This window comes from Pristis pectinata, chromosome 12 (genome assembly GCF_009764475.1).
Source record: "Pristis pectinata isolate sPriPec2 chromosome 12, sPriPec2.1.pri, whole genome shotgun sequence".
Lineage (NCBI taxonomy): Eukaryota > Metazoa > Chordata > Chondrichthyes > Rhinopristiformes > Pristidae > Pristis > Pristis pectinata.
In genome coordinates, this window is record NC_067416.1 from 7106818 (window position 1) to 7132861 (window position 26044).

Below are 26044 nucleotides of genomic sequence, written 5' to 3' on the forward strand. Positions count from 1 at the left end.
TGTATCTTCTGCTCGCATTATTGAAGGGTTCACCTATCAGGAGATATTAAACAGAGGTCATCATTTGGTGATAAAAGATCCTGTTGCATTATTTTGAAGAAAAGCAGCGCAATCTTCCTTCTGTCTTGCCCTTAACCAAACACGGCCAAAAGCAGATCACCTGACACCTCACCCCTGCCTGTTGGAAACTTCTGTGGATAAATTGGATCTTGTGTATGCACATTTTATTAACAGTAACTATAAATAAAAGCACTTTGTGATGACTGCTTGGATGTCCAAAAGGTTCTAGATAAATGCAAGGTCTTTATTCGTTTCTTGATTATAATCCCTTAGATCAAGGACATGTACCTCCACAGCCTGATAGATTTGTGGTTAAGGAAATCAAGGGAAGTGGCATCAGTGCAGGAAAGTGCTGCTGAGATAAGAGATCTTACCAAGTGGCAAGCTTTACCCCCTTTAACATAGGAATGGGTCCAGTCCTGGCTTTTCCATTCTCAATACGTGTCGAATTCTGTATCGATGTCTGCTACCTGGTCAACAAAACGGGCACAATACGACAAATGGCTCCTGCCTCCATTGCACGTTCCAGTGCCGTCACTAGTAGCTTCCATGACACCAATTAAAAGCTCTTTGACTGCCTACTATACACAACATCCAAGACTGCTTTTCTTAAAATGCACTTTCTTCAAAATCAAAGTGAGTCAATAAAACACCTGTTCTATGCAAATCTACACTAAACATCCAAACTTACTCAACTTTCATCATGTATCATGCACTCAAAAGGTCTGAGGGTAGATAACAAATAGTAATTTCCAAAGGTTAACATATGGACAGTGGGGAGGGGAGGAAGGTGGGAGAATTATTTCAGGAAGAGAAGTTAAACTGAAAGTAAACATTTCCACATTTCATTATCATCAGGCTTGGAATGTCAAATTACATGTGGCTTTTGAGATAACACACAGCATCACATAAAACTGGATTAGTATTTCAAATGACGTACAAGGAGAAAATGGATTAGACTACATCATTCTAGTTACAGTGTTAGTACTGGGTAGTCTCAAAGGCCACCTTTGGTTCTGTAGTTTCTAGGTAGGCACAATTGTAAAGTGGACTGGAACAATTTGCACTGAGTATGTCCCTATAATGTTTAAATTTGCAAAAGAAAGTTCACTGCGTGGGTGACAAAACTATGGCTCTAAGAGCTGCTTTCAGCCAGGATAATTAATAGTTAGTCTTTGATATTGGACGTATACCAACCTATAATGTGCACTTACAAAGGGATAGCAAACATTAATGAACTTCTGAAATTGATGCGAGTTATAATTAAAAGTAGGGGTAAAAATTAATGAACTTTACAGAGAACATCTCACAACTGGAGCTCTACCTCTTGTTCATTATTCAGTAACTATTAGTAAAAGATTGGATTTTTGAATTATCCAAAAGGAGGCACAACTGAGTCCAGTAGTAACACATTCAGGATAAAAATCATCTGCTGACAATTAATGTCCAGGACTCAACGAATGTTGACTTGGGCTAGGGAAGCTGTGAAACTATAATCTGATAAGCAGAGATAAATTCTGGTGAGGATGGCAAGGATTGAGGTTGCAATGCAGGAAGCACTGCCTGAGAAGGTGTTGAAGGAAGGTGCTCTCACAACACTTTAGTATTTGGATGAGCACTTGAATTGCCAAGGCATAAAAAGCTATGCACCAAATGCTGGTAAATGGCATAAGTACTTGATGGTCCTCAGGGATGCGGAGTCGAAGGACCCGACTCTACGATAACACTATGACTCACTTGGACCGTGGTGGCACAATGGCCCAGTTAGTAGAGCCACTGCCTCATAGCTCCGGTGACCCAGGTTCAATCCTGAGCTCGGGCTCTGTATGTTTGGAGTTCCACATTCTCCCCATGACCGTGTGGGTTTCTTCCGGGTGTGCCAGTTCCCTCCCACATCCCAATGGCGTGAAGCTTGGTAGGTTAACTGGCCACTTGAAATTGCCCCTGGTGTGCAGGTGTCTGATAGAATCCAGGGGGGAGTCAATGGGAAGAATAAAATGGGATTAGTGAAAATGGTTGGCACAGTCTTGGTGGGCTGAAGGGCCTGTTTCCATGCTGAATGATTATGACTTTAAAATACGAGCCTCAGCTTATACCACTGACTTGCTCAAGTCTAAAGACAAGCTGGAAGGTACATAATGTCGTATCTGATTGCTGTGATTACAGTGCATTTCACATCCTCATTATACAGATGTATCCCACTTCTGGGGTGGAAACAAGCAGCTACAACAAATGGTGGATGAGAAGGGACAGCTGACTGAACAATATCAAGAAACAGACACAGAATCCTAAACCACCAACATGTTAAATAATAGGTCAGAATTTCAACAAGCCTTCTGGGCATTACTCAGGGGTTGCCTGTAACAATAGACGCCCAAGAACTCCACAGCAGGTGTTTCTATAAAGGGCTACCCATTCACAAAGTCAGCTTGACACTTGGGTAATGAGTTGAAATTATAGAGTAATACAGAAGGGAAACAGGCCATTCGGCCCACCACGTCCATACTGACCAGTGGGCACCCATTCCTTATTAATCCCATCTTCCAGTACTTGGCCCATAGCCTTCTATGCCTTGGCAATTCAATTGCTTTTTTTAGACACTTCTTAAATGCTGTCAGTGACTCTGCTCCCACAGGCAGAGTATTCTACGTAACTCACCACTCTCTGGCTGAAAAAAAAACCCTCAGATCTCCTCCAAATCTCTTGCCCCTTACTGTAAACTTGTATCCTCTAGTTTTATCTACCTCTGATATGGGGGAAAGTTTCTTGCAGTCTACCCTCTCTATAGCCCTCAATTTTATAGACAAATCACATCCCCACTCCAGGGAAAACAGACCCAGCCTCTACAGTCTCTCCTCATAACCTAGATGTTCCATTCCAGGTAACATCCTGGTTAACCTCCTCTGCACCCTCTCCAGCACTATCACATCTTTCCTATAGTGTGGTGACCAGAACTGCATGCAGTCCTCCAGCTGAGGTCTGACCAATGTTTTATAAAGTTGGAGCATAACTTTCCTCGTCTTGTGTTCAATGCCCTGACTAATGAAGACCAGCATCCCTTATATGCCTTCTTAACCACATTATCTACTTGCTCTGCCGCCTTCAAGGATCTTTGGATTTGCACACAAAGGTCCCTCTTTTCCTTAATACTCCTTAGGACCTTACCATTCCTGGTGTACATCTTAGCCTGGTTAGTACTCCCAAAATGCATCACCACACATTCATCTGGATTACTCTATCCGCTGTTTCTCAGCCCATTTCACTAACACATCAACATCACCCTGTAGCCCAAGACTACCTTCCACACTTATCAACAACTCCAATCTTGATGACATCTGTAAATTTACTGATCATGTCTCCTACATCCACATCTTTCACGTGTATAACAAACAGCAAGGGTCCCAGCACCAATTCCTGTGGAAAACCACTAGTCACCAGCATACAAACACAACCCTCTACCATCACCCTGTCTCCTATTGCCAAGCCAATTTTGGATCCAGTTTATCAACTTCCCCTAGGTGCCACGGGCCCTAACCTTTTGGACCAGTCTCTCAAGTGGGACCTCAATAACCAACTGAGGGCCATATTACAAACATTTACTGTGCTGCCTTGTTACTACTTCAAAAAATTCTATCAGATTGGTCTAACAGAATCTACCCTTCACAAAGCCATGTTGACCATCTCGGATTAGGCTCTGCCTTTCCAAGTGACCATTCATCCTGTCCCTCAGAATTCTGTCCAATAACTTCCTTACTACTAAGTTCATAGATTGGTAATTACCAGGCTTTTCCCTGCTGTCTTTCTTGAGAAAGGGGGACCACATTTGATGTCCTCCGGTCATCTGGTACCTCACTTGTGGCCAGCAATGATTTAAAAATCTCAGAGCCCCAGCGATCTCCTACCTTGCCTCCCATAGCAGCCCAGGATAAATTTCACCTGACCCTGGAGACTTATCCACCTTTAAAACTGCTAAGGTATCAAGTATTTCCTCTATTTGTGAAGACTTGCACTAGAACTTCACCTTCCCTGAATCCACCAACAAGTCTGTTTCCTTTGTGAATATTGATGAAAAGTGTTCATTTAGGACGTCACCTATAACTCCTGGCTTCACACATAGATTAGCCATTGTCCCTAATGGGTCCTACTCTTTCCCTGGTTATTCTTTTGCCCTTAATATATTCATAGAATGACTTTAGATCTACTTTAATCCTGTCCACCAGTGATATTTCACGACCCTCCTTTTCTTTTATTTCCTTTTTAAGCACCTCCCTACACTTTTTATACTCTTGATGGCCTCCCCGTCTTTAGTCCCCTATACCTGCTACATGCTTCCTTTATTCTCATTATCCAACCCTCAATATCCCTCAACATCCAGAGCCCCCTGTACTGGTTACCCTTGGCTTTCGCCCTTACAGGAACGTGTTGGCCCTCAACTCTTATTTCTCCTTTGAATGCTTCCCACTGTGCAGATGCTTCCAGTCTACCTTTGCCAGCTCGTCTTATCTTAATGAAATTGGCCTTCCCACCAATTTAAGACTCCACCTGACTGGTTGTATTCCCCAAGATAACATCCATTAATGCTCCTTCCCTCATTCGTCATTCTATACACTGGGTCAACGAGCTCCTCTGAACACACCTCAAAATTCCACCCCCGAGCTTTTATGCTAAGGCAATCCCAGTTAATATTTTGGAAATTGAAATCCCCCAGTAGGTTAACTCTATCTTATTACATTTCTCTGCTCTTCCTCTTCTATTGACTATTAGAACGACAACAACACCTCATTCTGCCTGGGTAGTCTACAACTCCACAGTATGAATATTTAATTTTCCAACTTTGGGTAGCCCCCGTCCTTTGTGCTTCTTTCTCACTCCTTCTGAACCACCCAAGTCCTCCTCTCCCCCACCTGGTCCCATCTGCCCAGCATCCCACCCCCCCCTTATCTGGTTCCACATTACCTTCCTCACTTATCAAATTCCAGCATCTGCAGCCTCGTGTGTCTCCACTTATCACCTTCCAGCCTCTTTCACTGCCTCCACCCTATCCTACTCCATCTGACCTTTCTTATCTGTCCCTACGCATCAGCCACCAGCTGCTGTCTCCTAACTCTAACCCTCTTCCCCCCGACATCTGGCTCCATCTGCCCATCAGCCCCTCTCACCTGGTTCCACCTGTCTCCTACCAGCCCCCGTCTTAAACCTCCCTCACACCCCTTTATACTAGCCATCTCCCCTCTACACCCTCAGTCCTGATGCAGGTTCTTGACCTGAACGACCATTCCTTTGCCTCCACAGATGCTGCTCAACTGAGTTCCTCCAGCAGTTTGTAATTATCCCTGCGTGTGTATGTTTACCCATCTGCTCCACTCAGTGGACCTTTTTTTAAATTCTCTCCTCTAGGTGACTGTACCTCCTCATCTGAACATCTACCCTGAACTCCATTCCCCTAACAACTCAGTTTAAACATTCCCCAATAGCAATAGCAAGCCTCCCTATGAGGATATTGGTCCCACTCCAGTTCAGGTGTAACCCATCCCGCTTGTACAGGTCCCACCTTCCCCAGAAACGGTCCCAATGATCCAGGAATCTAAAGCCTATACCCACTGCACTATCCCTTCCGCCATGCATCATCTGACCTGGACACAAGAGATTCTGCAGATGCTGGGATCTGGAGCAATGCACAAAATGCTGGAGGAACTCAGCAGGTCAGGCAGCATCTATGGAGGGAAATAAACAGTTGACGTTTCTGACTGAGACCCTTCATCAGGACTGGAAAGGAAAAGGGCAGAAGCCAGAATAATAGGGGAGAGGGAGGAGCACGAGCTGGCAGGTGATAGGCTTGGGGGTGGGGGGGGGAGATGCAGAAAGAGGTAGTGGTGGGGGAGGGGTTGTAAAAGGGAATGATGTGAGAAGCTGGGAGGTGATAGGTGGAAGAGGCAAAGGGCTGAAGGAATCTGATAGGAGAGGACAATAGACCACAGAGTAAAGGGAAAAAGGTGGGCAGGTCATGAGGGCAGGAGAGGGGAAGAAAAGGGGTGAGGGGCCCACAGGAATCCAAGGGGGGGGGGGGGGGAGGTGGGGTTACTGGAATCAGAGAAATTGATGTTGGTACCGTCAGGTTGGAGACCACCAAGACCGAATACGAGGTGTTGCTCTTCCAACCTGCGTCTGGCCTCAACATGGCAGTAGAAGAGGCAGTGAACAGACATGGCAGTGTGGGAAATGGGAAGTGGCTGGTCACCAGGAGATCCTGGCTGTTGCACTGAACGGAGTGAAGGTGCTCCGAAACATCGACTGTCCATTTCCCTCCATTGATGCTGCCTGACCTGAGTTGCATTTTGTGCGTTACTCATCTGACCCATGTGTCTGTTCCTTTATTCACTAGCTCGTAGCACCAGAAGCAATCTAGGGGCAACCACTGAGGATCTGCTCTTTAAACAGCTACCTTACATCCCACTTGCAGCAACACTCTTCATGTAGAACTGAAACCAGGGTCAGCGCTTTCACTTCACAGCAGCATTTCATCTCAAACTGACTCTTTAAAGATAGAACCTCTTATCAAGGACTGATTGTGGTTTGAGTACAGTACGCACTGTTTCTATAGTTCAATTTGCATGCTCTAGATAATGTAGAACACATGCCAACTTGACTGGATACAAAAAAACAAATCCTGAGTGTTCAGTTTGTATCCTGCACTGTGTCTCAAAGCTTTTTCAATGCACATTACTGAAGACTTGTGCCTTCTTGTTTATTAGGTAGGGCGGGCAGGAGTAAAAGTCAGGGGATATACACATCTCAAATTCCCATTAAGATGCCAAATAAAATCTGATAATTACCGAATTTGTTTTCCTATTTACCAGCATTCTGCTTTCAGTCACTGGAAAGTATACAAGGCCCTTTATTAAAAGCAGAATTTGCCTTCTAGTCATTGTAAACCCATGTAATTTTCCTTTCAAAAGGGCATTGATATATACATCACATATTGCTTACATGGCATCCCATCCACCAACGTAAACCTTCACTCCTTCTGTCACCGGCTCACCATGAGCACACACCATCTACTGACTGCACTGCAGCAACTCAAAGTTCCTTCACCTTCCAAACCGGCGACTTTTGCCACCCAGAATGACGACGACAAGCACCTTTACCACAAGGACTGCAGTGGTTGAACAAGGCAGCTCACTTCTATTATTGCAGGATTAATTAGGAGGTGGGCAAAAAATATTGGCCTCAGCAGCATTGTCTGAATCTCATTAATAAATTTCTAAAGACTGAAGCTCATCCATTTCAGTCTATTCATTTTCTGACTGGCTAGCTCAGTACATCAGCCTTCCTACCTCCTCAACCACAGAAGGCTCTATTCCTGTGAATATTGAGGACACGGGGAAAAACAACACCAAAAATATTGATGTCCCAAGGGCTTTGCTTGCTCAGAGGTTATCTACATCAGTAACATGCTTATGGCAATTATGCACTAAGTTGGCTTGTCTCGTCAAGCCAATATTTCAAGGACTAACTGTAGAGACTTCTGTAATTAAAGTTGCTTAGGAATCATGGGTTCATTAGAGGTCAGTAACTTGCTCGTAAATTTCATGTTGCAGCTCACAAGAACCCAAATAAAGTATGTCCATCTTCTTCTTTCAATGTCACATTCTAAAATAAAAAGATTACTTTGCATTTCAATAACTACTTCTTATTTTTTCGAATCTGGGCATGACTGACATGGCTAGCACTTAGCACCCATCCCAGGAAAAGAGATCAAGTCAGATAGCTTTCTATACAGTGGAGCTTAGAAAACTGATCTGGCAAAACATATACAAGGCATTGGCAGGGTGGCTACTGAGAGGTTGTTTCCTCTTGGTGGAGAGTTCAGATCCAGAGTACTGAATTAGGGATTGGTCATTAAGGATAGAGAGAATTCGTGACTCTAAACGTTTAGCATTATCCAGTCCAAAGGGGTGCAGGTATCAGTAAATACATTTAAGATGGACGTTTGGACACCGAGTCGAGGGGCATAGGAACCCGATGACACCAAGACGTTTCAAGCTGTGCCCCTCACCGCATTTAGAAGCTTTGGCATCACCTGCGTGGAATTTTTCTACTGACCCCTCATTTTTCTGCATTGTATTCCATCTGCCGTGTCCTTGCTCATTCCCTTGAACCTTGAAGTCTTGTTATTTTCTCCTCACAGCCTGCACTTGCTGTATCAGCAAGCCTGGATATTTTACAATTAATCCCCTCATCCAAACAAATTGTCCACAGCTGGGGCCCCAGCACTGATCCCTGTGGCTCACATCACAGCTTCCCAAACAACAGATCACCCATTTACCCCTATTGTCCATTTCCTATCCAATAACCAGTTGTCAATCCATGCCAGTACATACCCTCAATATTGTACATACCCTAATTTTGTTTTTTTTGTGTGGCACTCTATCAAAGACCTTCTGAAAGTCCAAATACACACAACTAGTTTTCGCTCAGCTTTTCTTAAGGGGCCAGTCACTTAGAACAGAGCTACTGAGAATTTTCTTTTCTCAAAGGGTGATGGATCGCTAGAACTCTCTGCCCCACAAGAGTTGTGGAAGTTATATCATTAGAACTATTTAAAGTAGAGGTAGATGATTTTTTCATAGACCGGGGAATTGAGAGTGATGGGAAACTGGCACAGAAGAGGAGTCGAGGCCTGGAGCAGATCAGCCATTGAATGGCAGGGCAGACTTGAGGGGTCAAGTGGCCTACTCCTGCTTTCTTTTTGTGTGTTCTGGTGTATTTATAGTAATTTTATGTCTGCACTGTTCTGCTGCAGCAACACAACAAATTTCACGTCATAATAAACCTGTGATAATAAACCTGACCCTAATGGTAATGACCCCAAAAAAAAAGTTTTGTCAAACACGATTTCCCTTCCACAAATCCAGGTTGACTCTGCCCAACCCTATTATTTTCTTGGTGCCGTGTCACCACTTCCTTAATTATAGACTCCAGCCTTTTCCCCACTTCTGAACTCAAGACGTGCACTAAATTACATGCCTCCACTTCAGCAGCAGCACAATACAGTCTGCTCCATGGTTGAATGTTTTGCAAATTCATAAATCAGCATAACTTGATTTACCTTGAGCATCATCACAGGAGATCACCCAGCCACCTCAATAACTGTTCAACGCAGTCTGACTTCACACTTGATGTGCGCACCATGCCGAGTTAGTAGACCTCAGCTGGGCCGATGTGGGCAGTGATGTCACCATCCCTCGATCAGTGATAGGAATAAATAAAACACAAGTAAACAAAGTGCTCCTACAGCTGATCACCAGACAGGAACCTGTGGCTCAGCTGTCAGGTTCTGCAGTAATGCTTAGATTGAAGCAGTTGCTGTCACTGCTCAGGATCACACATCACATATGTCTGATGTTTGCTAAGAGGTCCTCCACTCTGTGGAATTGCACTCAGCGCAAGTCAGCAAATTCAAGAGGAGACTTGGGAAAAGTTAGAGGAGGCAGAAGAGTACAGAAATAACCTCCTTTATCAACTTTTTTCTGTGACAGGGAATGGAAAGGGGAAGGAAGAAGAGTGGTAAACAAGGTACATATTGTACCCTGGTAACAGCAAATGGGAGTCAACCTTTAAATAAATCTTCCTGGAACAGCATTGCTGGCTTGGAACAAGATGCATTCTGTTCAAGTCACATCCCGGAGATCAACCATGTCCCCATGTCACTTCCAACCCAAAGGCATTTCCATCAAAAATTGAAACACTTCTGTTTTATGTCAGCATGCAGCAAACAGTGATAAACATGTGATACAAAGTCCCTGGATTGTCCAGTTAAACTTCAAGAATACACATACAAGAAGGACAAGCTACATGATGTTGTCTATACTTTCCAGGTCACTATTGTGTACTTTGGCAGCCTTGAAGGGTCAACCTTTAAATGACACTCTTCATTTTGCTGAATGCATTTTGGGACCTTAACAAATAATAAGGTACATTGGCTATTGCTAAATGTTCCTAGGATAAGTGGGTGGCGGGAGTAAGAAGGGGTTACAGGGAAGTAAGTGGGGCAATGGGACTCGAATGGAATAGCTTCAATGGGCCAAATGGCTTCATTCTACATAGAGTCATACAGCCCTTCGGCCCAACTGGTCCATGCCGACCAAGATGCCCCATTTGCCAGTGTTTGGCCGTAACCTTCTAAACCTTTCCAACCCATCTACATGTCCAACTGTCTTTTAAAAGTTGTTATTGTACCTGCCTCAACCACTTCCTCTGGCAGCTCATTCCACATACATACCACCTTTTGTGTAAAAAGGTTGCCCCTCAAATTCCTCTTAAATCTTTCCCCTCTCACCGTAAACCTATGCCCTCTAGTTCTTGATACCCCAACCCTGGGAAAATATAAATAGAATACAAGAAGTATCTGTAGGACTGGGTCTGACTAGAAGAGGCAGGTCAATCAGATGAATTCTTCAAGAGTTACAGATCTTGTTTTCAGGAGAAAGGCAACAAGGGTCAATGCATGGACTAACGCTGATATAATCACAGGAAGAGGTGATGTGAAAATTACGATCACACAATAAAAAGTCACAGCAAGGTGTCAGAGTGGAAACCAATTCCAGTGAAGCTCCACGGGGGAGCCTGGGGAGGTGGCTACAGTTTATTTTCATTAAATGACTTGGAAAAGGATGGTGAAAAGAGTTTAATTTTGCGAGCAACATTGAATGGAAAGGGGTGGGTAGTGATGGACAGTAATCAAGATCACTAACCAACGTTCAATTATACAAAGGAAGCAAAATCCATCAGGATCAATTCACATATTATTCAACTGAGCCAAGGATAAAATTATAATTAATTGGAAACTTGAATACGAAACACGTTATTCAGTAGTTTGCTTGAACTATGATTAGAAAAGCTGCCTAGGAATTTAATGGACAGATTGATAAATTGCTGGCTAAATGTTTCATCAACAGTCAAGTAAACAAGTCAAACATCTGAATGTGCAGCAAAGGATGTGAGCTAAGATCAAGGTCAAGGGAGTCTGCATCTGGCTTTGTTAAAGAATAATTGGAGTGTGGTGTTAAATTTTGCACTGCAGAAGGACAACAAAACCATTGGATAGAGTTTTGGGGTGAGCCTGCATGGATTGTTGTAACATTCAAGTTAAATGGAAAGACAGTCCACACTGGGCCTAATGAGAAGATTTGGTATGTCACCAAAGATCCTTGCAAATTTCTACAGGTGTACAGTGGAGAGCATTCTGACTGGTTGCAACACTGCCTGGTATGGAGGCTCCAATGCGCAGGATCGCAAGAAGCTGCAGAGTGTTGTAGAACTCAGCCAGCTACATCACGGACACAACCCTCCCCACCATTGAGGATAGTTCCAAGAAGCGGTGACTCAAGGCTGCAGCATCCATCACTAAGGACCCTCACCACCCGACACATGCCCTCTTCACATTACTACCATCAGGGAAGAGGTACAGCAGCTTGAAGACCCACACTCAATGATTCAGGAACAGCTTCTTCCCCTCCGCCATCAGATTTCTGAATGGTCCATGAACACTACCTCGTTATTCCCCTTTTGTACTATTTATTTTGCAACTTAGGATAATTTTTATGTCTTGCTGTACTGCTGCCGCAAAACAACAAATTTCACGACACGTGTCAGCGATAATAAATCTGATTCTGAAAAGGCTGGGAGACTGATATCTCAATGAAGATTTTGAATCTTTTGTAAGATCTTCTGTCAACACAGGATTCCAGAAATATGGATGTCAAAATAGGAAGTTTTGGTATTTAAAAAAAAATCAGATTGCTACATTGTGAACAAGAGTTTGAAACAGAAAAATTTAATTGACTCAGCAAGAATATATTTGAGGCCAAAGCAGGCAGATTTTTGGTGCATAGGGGAGTCGAGGGCTAGTGCAGAACAGGCAGGAGAATGGAAAAATTCTGTCATGGAAGTGAATAGAGAAGAATTAGTTCTTGAATTGGATAACACTAAGCAACTTTCAAGGCTGACTGGACAAACTAATGAAGTTCTTCTACCCTGGACAGTACTGTTTATACAAAACACTGAAGGTAAGATGCAATGAACTAGATTAAAACAAGATACTTGTCAATCTACGCCATGCTATTTTGAAAATTCATGAGGATGGGGTCAGCAAACTGTAAGTACCAACTACTCTGCAGTAACTCATCCAACTTATCATCCTTGAAACCAATGGCAACAACTTGCTCCAACTGTACTGAGTGCTCGTGAGACCACACCTGAAGTACTGTGCAACTCGGTCTCCTTATCTGAGGAGGGCTAAGCTGGCATTGAAGGAGTTCAGAGAAGGTTTACGAAGTTGATTTTTGGGATAAAGCAATTTTCTAAGAATGAAATGTTGAGCCTATATTCTTTGAAATTTAGTATGAGAGGTGATTTAATTGACACAGAAGATCCTGAGGGTAGATGCTGAGAGGTTTGTCCCCTCAAGGGCGAATGTAGAACTAGGAGTCAGTTTCAGAAGTGAGGGGTTGTCCAATTCTACATGGAAGTGAGGACTCTACCCCAAATGTTATGGGGGTTGAAGCATTAACCACCTTAAAAGCCAAGACAGGTGGATGCTTGTTCTACAGAACAAGAGAATGGAGCCAAAGCCAAGATCATTTTGCCATGAATGTACTGAGTGGTGGTGAAGGGTTGAGGGACCGTCGGGCCTATGCCTGCTCCTACATCTGTACTTATTGCTGTTAATGAAGTTTGTGGAGGACATTGTTGCTGAATGCAATTCCTTTCTCCATGGGGTGCACACCATCATTCTTCCTCTTTACAAGGCTCATTTGGAAGCCTTCAGAAGCAGTATCTTTGCTCTTTGCTGATGACCTTCACTGGTGTTGGCATACCTCAGCTAATTATACTGCTCCCATGGCTGTAATTGGCCAACGGTACAGATCACAGATTGAAAATGGATTGTCCTGGGCTGTGTGACCAAGACTACACTAGACAATGGACCTACTTGCCAAACCATCAGCAAACTTGGCCTTATTCAAGCAGGATGTTCTCAGTGTCCTACCTATTTCCCCTCCTAACAAGAGCCTAAGAAATTAGAATCATATAGCATGGAAACAGGCCTTCGGCCCAACTCATCCATGCCGACTGTGTTGCCCAGCAAGCTAGTCCCATCTCCTCACGTTTGGCCCATAGCCCTCTAAACCTCTCCTATCCATATATTTAGCAACATTTAAAAGCCATCTAGATAATGTGCCCACCACAACCACTATTTCTGGCAGCTCATTCCAAATACACACCACCCTTTGTGTGAAAAAGCTGCCCGATGTCCCTTTTAAATTTAACTGCTCATCCAAATCATTGACTGTGTAAGAATTCTTCATATAAACCAAATGCCTTGTTCGCTTATCTGACAGTTTCTGATCTTCAGTGTGACTTGCTACGTTCCAATCAAAGGTCATTAACCTGAGACACCAACAGTTTACAAAAAACAAACTTCTCGAAGAACTCAGCAAGTCAAGCAGTATCTGTGGATGAAAAGGGATGGCTGACATGTCAGGTTGAGCCCCTGTATCCAGATTCCAGCAGCTGCAGTCTCGTGTCTCCACATTAACAGGCTCCCTTTCCACAGATACCATCAGACCTGTTGAGTGCTTCCAGTACATCAGATTTCCAGCATCTACAGTGTTTGTTATGCACGGCTAACATGATGATTCAGACTTTTGAAGAACTCTACAGAATTTTATAGGCCATTCAGCCCCAGATCTGAACCAACCACCCACAATCTCTGCTTTCCCCACAACTGTTTATCATCCTCTTTCCTGTTTACAAAGATTACGGATGCAGCTTCTAGCACAGCATATTATGTCAAAAACACACTCCATTACAAAAGTTTCCCAAATCATCTATTTGAACCCCCTTTGTTTCAACTTCTCCAACCAGCAGAAATTATTCCATTCCCATCAAGTTGTCTGGTTTTCATCTTAATATTCACCTGAATATTCCAATGAGGTTTCCACTTCTTTTCTAAAAACAAAATGCATACTTACTTAAAAGTCTTTCTTCATCATTAAAAGCTCTCATAAATATTATCAACAAGCCGCTGTCATACTTTTGCCACTTTTCTCAAAGTAATCTGTTTGAAATAGACCCAAGAGCCTGGAAATCTCAGCCTCTCGTGCAGAAGCAGAGAATCCCAACTAATACATCAACCGAAATCTAAGTAACCATTTAGAAAGATATCAAACTATTGCTTCCCTTCTATAATACTTGTGTTTTTAAATAAATTGTATCACATCATCCACTCAACTTCAAATAGTTCTCATCCTAAATTCAAATGCAAAACGATCCACCTTATCAAACTTTATTTTCACTCTCCAAATGAAGCAGCTCACCTTTCTCCACATTTAGTTTTCACCCAACATTTCTTCGTGCAACGTTCTAAGACATCTTGGTCGGCGTTGACGAGTTGGGCCAAAGGGCCTATTTTCCATGCTGTACAATATTTCTCTGAGCTATGTCCACTTGATATTACATATACAATCTGTTACTGAGTTATGCATCTACCCCATTTTACTGTGGTATGGAATTTTTTAATATTGAACTCAGTTCTTCACGTTACTACCATCGGGGAGGAGGTACAGAAGCCTGAAGACCCACACTCAACGTTTTAGGAACAGCTTCAGATTTCTGATCTGTCCATGAACACTACCACGTTATTCCTCTTTTGCACTCTATTTTTGTAACTTATAGTAATTTCTATGTCTTGCGCTGTACTGCTGCCACAAAACAACAAATTTCACAACATGCCAGTGATAATAAACCTGATTCTGATTCTAAACAATGCCAAGAGCAAAAAGCTGTTTCACCACCCCCCCCCCCCCCGAGACCCCAACCCCCCCACGCCCCAGAGATATCACCATTTCCATGATATTAAATAGATTACTTAACCAATACACTGGATGTTTAATTCAATGCTGTTTTGGGGACCTTGCACAAATTGGCTACCACATTTCCTTAAGATACAATAATGACCACAATAAATAGCGCTTCAGCTCTTTGTGACATCTCAAGTTCACAATATAAAATCAGAGTACTTCCTACATTGTATCCTTCACCCAAGTTGGACATAAAGCAGGGCATTTCCTTCTCAGGTTGCCTAGCTGTGTACAGTGGGGTACCACGAGGACAGTGCTTAAGCCCCAGCTCTTCACAATCTACATCAAAGATTTGCTAAGGGAACCAAGTGTCATATTCCCAGGTTTGCTGTTAATGCTAAAGCAGGTAGGACGGTCAGTACAGAGAGGATGCAAGGAGGATCCAAGGGGATCAGAATGAGTTGAGTGAGTGGGTGAGAACATGGCAGATGGAACATAACGTGCAAAAGTGTGAGATTACAACAGAAAAGCAGGAGTATTTATTAAGGGCAAGAGATTAGGTAGTGTTGTGTTCAGAGACCTTGGTATGCTTGGACACAAGTCACTGGAGGCCAGATGCAGCACGCAATTGGGAGAGCAAATGGTACTTTTGGTTACAAGAGGTAAAGAAGTCTGACTGCATTTGTAGGGGCCTTATTGAGACTGCACCTGGAATCGTGTACACAGTTTTGGTCTCCTTACCTAAAAAAAACAATGTACGTGCCATTGAGGAAGTGCAGCAAAGAATCATACAGCACAGCAACAGGCTCTTTGGCCCAAATGGTCGATGCTGGCCAAGATGCCCATCTAAACTAGTCCCACTTGTCCGCACTTGGCCCATCTCTCTCTAAACTTTCCTATCCATATACCCATCTTTTAAATGTTGTCAATACCTGCCTCAGCCACTTCCTCTTGCAGTCAAATCAGGGATGGTGGGTTTCCCACACGAGGAGCAAATGAGGGACTGTACTCTTTAGAATTTAGGAGAATGAGAGATCTTGTTGAAACTTACAAAATTCTTAAGGGGCTTGACAGGCTACATTTCCCCTAACTGAGAAATCTGGGACCAGGAACACAGTTTCAGCTATCTAACACTGAGGTGCAATGTTATGTCTTCACTCAGAGTCGTGAACCTTCGAAATTCTTCATCCCAGATGCCTGTGGAAGCTCAGTCATTAAGTTCATTCGAAACAGAGATTGCTGAATTTCTGGGCAAAGAGTACGAGGATAGTGCTGGAAATGGCATTGAGGTGGAGGATCAGCCATGATATTGATGAATGATGGAGCAGGTTCAAAGAACTGGATGGCCTACTCTACCTCCTATTGCATATGTTCTAATATTGTATGCTTATGTTCCTCCTAACCATGCAGCTAGTTTTCTTTAAATACAACCAACACCCAATCAAGCGACCTTTGAAAATTTATATAAACAGCATCTGTTGTACCACAATCTATTCCACTTCTTCCAAGAACCAGGTGTAACTTGGCTTTACACAACCGCCTTTGACCGTCATGGCTTTCACTGTTTCCTCTTCAAATACAGACATTCCATCTGAATATTCCAAATTCTTTGAGTAACCTTCAACCTCACCATCACACCTCCTTTAGCATTCTCTTTCATGGTGCGAAGACCATAAATGCACTTGTTTTCCCCTCATAGACATAGCCTATGGCTACTTAATGCATGCTCAGTGTAGTTCTTACAACAGGGAGCCCTATCCATTTACTGCTGTAACATTGAGACAGAAATTAGTGGGCCATTCAACCCTTTGAGCCCACTCTACCATTCAATATGACGACAACTGATCATCTGTATTCAGTATCCTGTTCCTGCTTTCCCCCAATTTCTTGATCTATTTAGCCTTTAGTATTGTACCCAAGAAAACACAATTGTTGTAGATTATACCCATGCACTCCTTAAATAGTTGTCTTTGCCAATCCATTATCAATCCCATTAGTAATGTTCCACAATCCATTTTAGCCAACTCTCAGCTCAGACCATTATAGTTTCCTTCATTTAGATTCAGGACCCGAGACTTCAAATCCATTACATCACACTCGATCTCAATGATTCCACCATTATTATGGTCACTCCCCTCCAAAGCAGCCTCACGCAACAGAATTACTAATTCATCTTTTCTCATTGCACTCCGGCCTTGTATGGTCTGGTCTCCAGTTGGTCCCTTTATGTATTGGTCTTAACAACCATCCCCTATACACACCAGGAAATCTGCTTCCATAGTACTGCACTAATCTGGCTAACCCAATCTCCACGTAAAGTCACCCACAATTATCCCCGAGGCCCCTGACTGCAAAAGTCTTTGCTTTTCTGTTTAATGACATCCGCAAAGTCTGCAATGCTGTTGGGGATTGTATACAGCTCCCACAACTGTTTCTTTGCCCTTTGGTATCTCTTAGCTTTACCCAACCAGATTCTACATCATCCAGGCTAATATCCTTCCACACATTTGCGTTAATCTCCTCTTTAACCAGAGGCACTACACCACCTCCTTTTCTCGCTGTTTATTACAACATAATCCTCTATAGTCCCATAGAGTCACAGATCAAGGACAAAAGAAAAATTGGTTTGTGTATCAGCCAATATAACAGGAACACGTTCTCAAACAGCTCATTTTGTTTCATGTGATTACCTGGAACTCCCCAGTGCTTTACTAGCTAATAATTACTTCTCCACATGTTGGAGCTTAGGAACTGCTTGATGGAAACAGCCCCCTCGTCCATCTAGTCCACCTACAATCCTGACAGCTGCATGATAACAGTAATAGGTTTGTTGACTTTCCACAATAATCAATCTCTATCTTAGACATGTCTCAATGAAACCTCCTGTGGAGAAGAACTTTGGGAAACACAGGTCCAAAGTCTGCTCTTCCTTCACGCATCATAAACTATAGAACCTTTCCCTCAATGTCAGCAAAACGGACGAGCTGGTCATTGACCTCAGGAAGGGGGCCAGTGCACATGCACCTGTTTACATCAATGGTGCTGAGGTCGAGAGAGTTGAGAGCTTCAGGTTCCTTGGAGTGAACATCACCAACAGCCTGTCCTGGTCCAACCATGTACTCGCCATGGCCAAGAAAGCTCACCAGTGCCTCTACTTCCTCAGGAGGCTAAAAACATTTGGCATGTCCCCTTTGACCCTCACCAATTATTATCGATGCACCATAGAAAGCATCCTATCCCGATGCATCATGGCTTGGCAACTGCTCTGCCCAAGACCACAAGAAACTGTAGAGAGTTGTGGACACAGCTCAGCACATCATGGAAACCAGCCTCTCCTCCATGGACTGTCTACACTTCTCACTGTATCGGTAAAGCAGACATTCTCTCTTCTCCCCCCTCCCATCGGGCAGAAGATACAAAAGCCTTAAAGCACGTACCACCAGACTCAAGGACAGATTCTATACTGCTGTGATAAAGCTATTGAACAGTTCCCTAGTACGATAAGATGGACTCTTGACCCCACAGTCTACCTTGTTATGACCTTGCACCTTATTGTCTGCCTGCACTGCACTTTCTCTGTAACTGTGACACTTTATTCTGCATTCTGTTATTGTTTTCCCTTGTACTACCTCAATGCGCTGTTGTAATGAAGTGATCTGTATGGATAGCATGCAACAAAGTTTTTCACTCTACCTCAATACGTGTGACAATAATAAACCAATTTACCAATGTATTTAATTATTCACAAACTGCATCTTAAAGTGTTATTCCCTAAAAGAAAATTTTAATTATTTTATTTCCTTGCCACCACTGCTGCACCGCTCAAACTTTCAATAATTTGCTTAATCAAGGAAAATGACAATATACCAGGCTCCTATTTGGCCCATTGCACATGCTAGCCCTTCAATTAGAACAGCCCACTCTAGTTTCCTGATCTTTACACCATATTGCTTGAGGGAATCAGTTAAACTTCTGGTGAAGACGAGCAAAAGAAACCACAGACGTCAGTAACTTTGTTGAACCTCAATTATACAAAGGAAAAGACTCACTGGGTTTCAAGTATAAAGTTACAAAAGATGCAAGAGATGGAACTTGGTGGTATAATTCAAAACATAGCTCTGAATATCCAAACTTTTATGTTTAAAGAACATCTGAATTCAATTGACAGGGTTACATCCAAGTCAGGTAGCCATTATTCTGGTATTTGGATCACAATTGATCCTCAGGCACACAAACTTCTATAACTGCATGACACATCTCTGGCTTACACCTGCCATTTCAGCCATAAGGTAGGGAAGAAAAGCAAACCATTAATTTTTTTACCCCCTCAAATAATACAAATTAAATGCATAGTCAACATTTAGGAATATTCAGTATGTATTTAATTTAAATAGGCCATAACTATTTACTTCCAAAGCTGTAAAAACGGACAATGAATCATTACCACAGTGCACTTAATATTTGTTAGAAAAAAATGACCTGTATTTCATCAAATAATCATACACACACACAAAAGCAGACCAATCACCCACATCAACCCTTTGAAGAGCCGTTCAATTACTCCCATCTCAACAATACTCGACATACAGTGAGTGAATTCCTTAAAGTGTAATAATGCAGCAGCCATTTTGCACACAGCAAATTCATAAAAAACACAAATGAGATGAGTAGCCAATTGATATGAAGTTGGGCAGCATCACAGGTAAACTTCCCTGTTCTTTGAAATCACCTGATTTACCAGAACTGAGATCAAACAAATTAGCATCATCTCCAAAATATGAACACAGCCCCTTCCCCTCCCCACCTTTACCCCAATCAACCCAAAACACACTGCTCCTTCTGCCAGGGCACCCCCACTAGTATGTCACAGGATGGTGCAGTACCCCAACCAAATATAAGTACATACTGAAAGAGCCACAGCCTTCTGAATTCCAAATTAACCCCCAGACACACACCATCAGGAACAAAACCCATGCCACTGCAAACTTAAAGAGCAATATATTGAAAGAAAAGCTGAATATTGGTGCAAACATTGATACATTAGTACTTTCGATTTGGGTAAAGCATAAAGGAAATTCAAAGCACATTTCAATAAAATATTATTTTGCAATAAATATCGACAAAACAGGATTGACGCATTTTAGAGGGGGTGGAAATGTAACAAATTCTGGAGAACCCGAGGCCTGGGGAGGCTACAATGTAGCGGAGCCCATTGAAAACCGAGCAGCTGAGGGGTTTTTGTGTTTTAAATGGAAACACATTTAAAAGGCCAGCGCTTTGTTTCCGCTTACCTGAGCTTGCACGCCGGCCAGCCTGACAGGGAAGATCTGAGGCAGCAGAACGACCATTCTAAGCAGGAGCTTGTCCATATCCTTCCTGGTGCCCGCCGCCGCCGCCAGCTCCATCCCTCTACCCCTGGCTTCCCGGGGAGACTTCCAACACTCGCCGCCGAGTCGCCGCCGCCCAGAGTCCCGCCCCCCTCCTCCAGCCTCATTGGACCTCCGCCTCACTTCGCGTCCCGATTCAAAACTTTCCCAACTCGCGATTGGCCGCCCGGCCTGTCACTCGGGCCGGTTTTGGAGCCTGGCGTCATGCGCCTGCCAACGGGGACTCTCGCGTTTGCACAGGGCGGAGACTAAACAGCGGCTTGTTTTTCGCATGAAAACCATGGCACACAGCCTTTTGCTTTTTTTTTGTCTCAGATGCATGCAAGTGTTAAGATGAAATGCATGCATTCCCAACGAGCAAGCACGGGCGATTCATTTGATAATAAAATTCTGCTCATCTTTCCCTAGGCACCGTGAGCCTTATTCTTAATGCAAGTTGTAGTTAGGTCCCATTTGCAATGTGAGCCCAGTAAAGCTTTCAGATGGTAGTCACTTCCAGTTTTATTACACAATATTAGCCTTGCAATCATTCTCAAAGAAAACCATACTCAGTCAAGATGAAAATCCTCCAGCATCAGAATTACTGTGGAAGCTTGCCATTTTAAAAATTTATCTCATAGATTTTTGGTCCAGTTTGTGTACAACTGATAATCAAATTCCAGAGATGAGATATTGAACTTTGCATTTCATAAGGAAGAACGTTTCTGGCAAATTCATTAACTATTCACATGCTCAGTTTCCCCTGGTCAGTTGGATCTGTGGAGGAAAATGGACAGTCGACATTTCAGTTCAAGACCCTTCATCTGGACTGATAGATAGAGGCGAGATAGCCGATATAAAATATGAAGGGAAGGGGTGAAGCAAGAGCTGGCAAGTGATAGGCCTATCATCCCTCCTCACCTGGATCCACCTATTGCTTGCTAGTTCTTGCTCCACCCCGTCCCTTCACCTTTTTATACTGGCTATCTTCCCTCTATCTTTCAGTCCAGAAGAAGGGTCTTGACCTGAAATGTCAACTGTCTCTTTCCCTCCACAGATGCTGCCTGACCCGCTGAGTTCCTCCAGCACCTTGTGTGTTGCTCCAGAGTCCGGCATTTGCAGTCTCTTGTGTCTCAATTTTCCCTGTACTGGCTTGCCAGTGTGTATACTGCTACCCACCCTGGCAAGACAGATGGCTACTATTGTACTGCTATAATGCATAACAAAGTTGAAATGCAACAGTAATGTCTGGGAATTCAGCTGCCTAAATCCCAAATTCTGGGAGTCCCTAAGAAATCCCTCATTTATTTGGAATCCCCCATTTTGTCTTCCGTAAGCTCAATGTCATCCAAGCAATGTTGCCCACATGCTAATGTACTGTTCCCCTTCACCCATCACTCCTGTGCAGCTACACTAGTTCCCAATTAAATAACACCTTACTTTTAAATCCCTCTATGGCCTCCAAATTCTTCCTATCTCTGTACCTTATCCAATCCTACAATGCTCTGAGGTATCTGTGCTTCTCCAAATCTCTTGGATATTCCCTTGCATAATTCCTTAAACAACCCTTCAACTGCTAAGGCCCAAAACTCCTTTTGATACTTTTCCATCTCTCTTTGCACCCCCCCCTCCCCGACAGCACATCCTAAAAAACTATCATTCACACTTTTGATCACCTTCCCCAATACCTCCATATATGATTTCATTCCTCTGCAATGTTTACTATTTTGAAGGTGCTAGACAAAGTCAGATTTTCATTATCTGAAAAAGCAGCAAATTGTTAACCAACACTTCCAGTTTTTTTTTCAAAACGCTAACAGACTACTGTAGTGGCTAGCTACACGCCTCGAAATGAAGACACAGAGTCGCTGGTTTCGAAATCAGAGGTCGAATGCCAACCCGGGGCGTGGTGCGCCCTTAATAGCTGAAAACTTCCCGCGCTACAGTTCCCTCGCTGACGTCACGCACGGGTCACCTGACCTTCACGCACGCGGGCTTTCCCAGCCCAACGCTGGGGAAGAAGGAGGGCCCCGCGCCATCTTGGATCGGGGCCTCCGACGATGTCGCGATGTCGGGAGCCGGTTCGATGCCGGTGCGGTGAGTCGCTACACTACTTTGTTTTCTTGATTCCAGATTTCTAGCAGGAGTATTTCTTTTATCCAACTATAGAGTTATACAGCACCAAAGATTACCATTGGGGCCTATTGTGTTGGTTTTAGCTCTTTTAATTAGTCTCCTCCCTTTGCTCTTCCTACATAAGCTTAAATTTTTTTATTATGTTGTTTATATCAAGCCAGAATATAAATCCCTTACTGAAGGATAGCAACTACTATTATGTTTGTAAAAGCAGCAACAATTCTATTTAATGAACATGCTCCAAGCAGCCATGGCAAGTCAGTCCACCCTTTGCTGGCATTGACTGGAAGTGCAATGTTGTCTACTGCCTTGGGAAAACCTTTTGCTTTTCTTCTAGAAATGCCACGGAAACTTTAACATCCATCTGACCTACTAGAATACGTGGCTATAGCGTGCAACCAACGGGTAGATCTCCGTTTAATATATCCAGAAAAAGAACTGCAAAAATTTGCATCAAAAGGTACCTAGAGAGGGCCGCACTATGTGACATGACTTGGGTTGGCCGATCATAAATAAATTACTAGGGGGGACTTCAATGGAAGTAAAGAAAATCTTGAATTTTACCTTCTGTGTTTCACAACTACTGAATATCCCAGTCCTGAAGAAGGTCTCGACCTGAAACATTGACTGTCCATTTCCCTCCATAGATGCTACCTGACTTGAGTTCGTCCAGCGCTTTGGGTCTTGCCACAGAATATACCAACGCAGTTGAAAGCCAATGAAGTGTGGTAACTGATGTGAAAAAAAGCAGGCACGGTAGTGCAGCGGTTAGCATAACGTTATTACAGTGCCAGCGACCTGGGTTCAATTCCGGCCACTGTCTGTAGGGAGTTTGTATGTTCTCCCCGTGTCTGTGTGGGTTTCCTCCGGGTGCTCCGGTTTCTTCCCACATTCCAAAGATGTATGGGTTAGGCAGTTGCGGGCATGCTATGTTGGCGCCAGAAGCGTGGCGACACTTGCGGGCTGCCCCCAGAACACTCTACGCAAAAGATGCATTTCACTGTGTGTTTCTATGTACACATGACTAATGAAGAAATCTTATCTTAAAAGCAACACCAATTTCAACATAGCAAGCTCCCATGAACGCCAATGTGATAAAGACCAAGTTTTTGTAGGTGACATTTTTTGAAGGATGAATTACTTCGATCTGCAATAATAAGTCATTACTATGAGGATATCTGTTCTTTGAACTCGTAGCGTGAGATCTTTTACTTCCACAAGACTTAAGGCATGATTCTTATGTAATAATCCTCACTTGAAGGATGGTATTTCTGACAGTGCAGCAGTTCCTCAGTACAGCATATATCAGATTATATGCTCATCTGTGGAGGGAGGAAACTCAAACCCACCATCAGCGGATTCAGAGGAAAGTGTTGCTAAATGAGCCTTGGCTGATACCTGTGCACGTAATGGAAACTCTAATTTCCTTTTTAAATCTAACATTTCATGCAAACTTTACTGCCAGATAAACAAGATGGTAGCAGAGGACAGCACTTGATACTCTGAGACTGCAGAGAGCAGTGGACTCAGCCCAATACATCATGGGCACATCCCTCCTCGCCATCGGTAGTATCTGCATGAGCCCCTGCATCAGATCCCCACCATCCGGGCCATGCCATCTTCTCGCAGCTACCATCGGGCAGGAGGTACAGAAGCCTGAAGTCCCACACCACCAGGTTCAGGAACAGCTACTTCCCTTCAACCATTCAGTTCTTGAACCAACCTGCACAACCCTAATCACTACCTCAGTATAGTAACATTATGACCATTCTGACCACTTTACACTACAATTAACTTTTTTTTGTTCTAATTGTGTTATTTCTTTTATAATTTTGTCTAATTTATGTTTAATTTGTGTTTTTCTTGTGAATTTTGTGTCTCTGATGCAATGTGCCAGTGATACTGCTGCAAGTAAGTTTTTCATTGCACCTGTGCACACATGTACTTGTGTATACAACAATAAACTCGACTTTTGACTTTTGACCAATGTTGCATTGTGCTCCCCGACATTGGGGGGATCCCCCGGCCAGAATGGTGAATATGGAAATAGAACTGCAGATGTAGCTTACGTGAGTGGCACTATGCAGTTACCTGCAGACTGATGTTGCTCTCTGAGTCCACTGGGGACTATTGATATGGTGAACTGAGAATGGTGAAGGAACTGCATCGATTTTGGTGGAAGAAGGGATATATTGGCATTGGTGTTGGTTTATTATTGTCACTTGTACCGAGCTACAGTGAAAAACTTGTCTTGCATACTGATCGTACAGGTCAATTCATTACACAGTGCAGATACATTGAGTTAGTACAGAGTGCATTGAGGTAGTACAGGGTAAAAACAATAACAGAGTACAGAATACAGTGTCACAGCTACAGGGAAGTGCATTGCAGGTAGACAATAAGGTGCAAGGTCACAACAAGGTAAATTGTGAAGTCAAGAGTCCATCTCATTGTATAAGGGAACCATTCAATAGTCTGATCACAGTGGGATAGAAGCTGTCCTTGAGCCTGGTGGTATGTGCCCTCAGGCTCCTGTATCTTCTGCCTGATGGGAGAGGAGAGAAGAGAGAATGACCCAGGTGGGTGTGGTCTTTGATTATGCTGGCTGCTTCACCAAGGCAGCGAGAGGTATAGACAGAGTCCATGGAGGGGAGGCTGGTTTCCACAATGCGCTGGGCTGTGTCCACAACCCTCTGCAGTTTCTTGCGGTCACGGGCAGAGCAGTTGCCATACCAAGCCGTGATGCATCCAGATAGGACGCTTTCTATGGTGCATCAATAAAAGTTGGTGAGTGTCAAAGGGGACATCCCAAATTTCTTTAGGCTACTGAGGAAGTAGAGGCACTGGTGAGCTTTCTTGGCTGTGGCATCTATGTGATTGGACCAGGACAGGCTATTGGCAATGTTCACTCCAAGGAACTTGAGGCTCTCAACTCTTTCAACCTCAGCACCATTGATTAGACAGGTGCATGTACACCACCCCCTTTCCTGGTCAATGACCAGCTCTTTTGTTTTGCTGACATTGAGGGAAAGGTTGCTGACATGACATCATGTCACTAGGCTCTTTATCTCCTTCCTGTACTCTGACTCATCGTTATTTGAGATACGGCCTACTACTGTATTGTGTTTCCCAAGTAGTTCATAGGCAGCTGGGAACAGGCACATTGTGAAACTCCCTCCATGCCATCCATACCATGACTTTCCAGCATAACCCAAATAGTGGGGTGGGGGACAGGGAGGGGGAGGGGAAGGGGGATGGGGCAGGGTGGCTAGCCTCCTGTCAGCACTCAAACAAGAATGATGCCTTTCTGGTGCTGTTCGGAGTTGAGCAGTGAGCAGTACCACAGTCCTGCTCGTGTACCTGGCACTAACACAATTTGACTGTGAACAACTTGTAACTGAGACACAAGAAACTCTGCAGGTGCTCTATGTATCTGGAGCAATACACAAAAAGTGCTGGAGGAACTCAGCAGGTCAGGCAGCATCCATGGAGGGAAATAAACAGTCGATGTTTGACATCAGGACTCTTGACAATTCAGGACAACTTGTAATCACCTGAAAGTCTGCAAGTTTCCACATTATTGCCATGTGATGGCCAGAGTTCTGACAATAGCTGAATAAG

General features: G+C 43.5%; 1 protein-coding gene across 1 annotated transcript in view; it reads right to left on the reverse strand.

Annotated features, from left to right (window-relative positions):
* wbp1la (WW domain binding protein 1-like a) overlaps positions 1-20389 on the reverse strand; it is a 91308-nt gene extending 70919 nt beyond the window's left edge. Inside the window, exon 1 of the mRNA XM_052027701.1 lies at positions 20213-20389. Within this exon, the coding sequence (XP_051883661.1) occupies positions 20213-20326 (114 nt within the window). The 5' untranslated portion in view covers positions 20327-20389. The remainder of the gene's footprint in view (positions 1-20212) is intronic.
* Positions 20390-26044: the final 5655 nt, after the last annotated feature.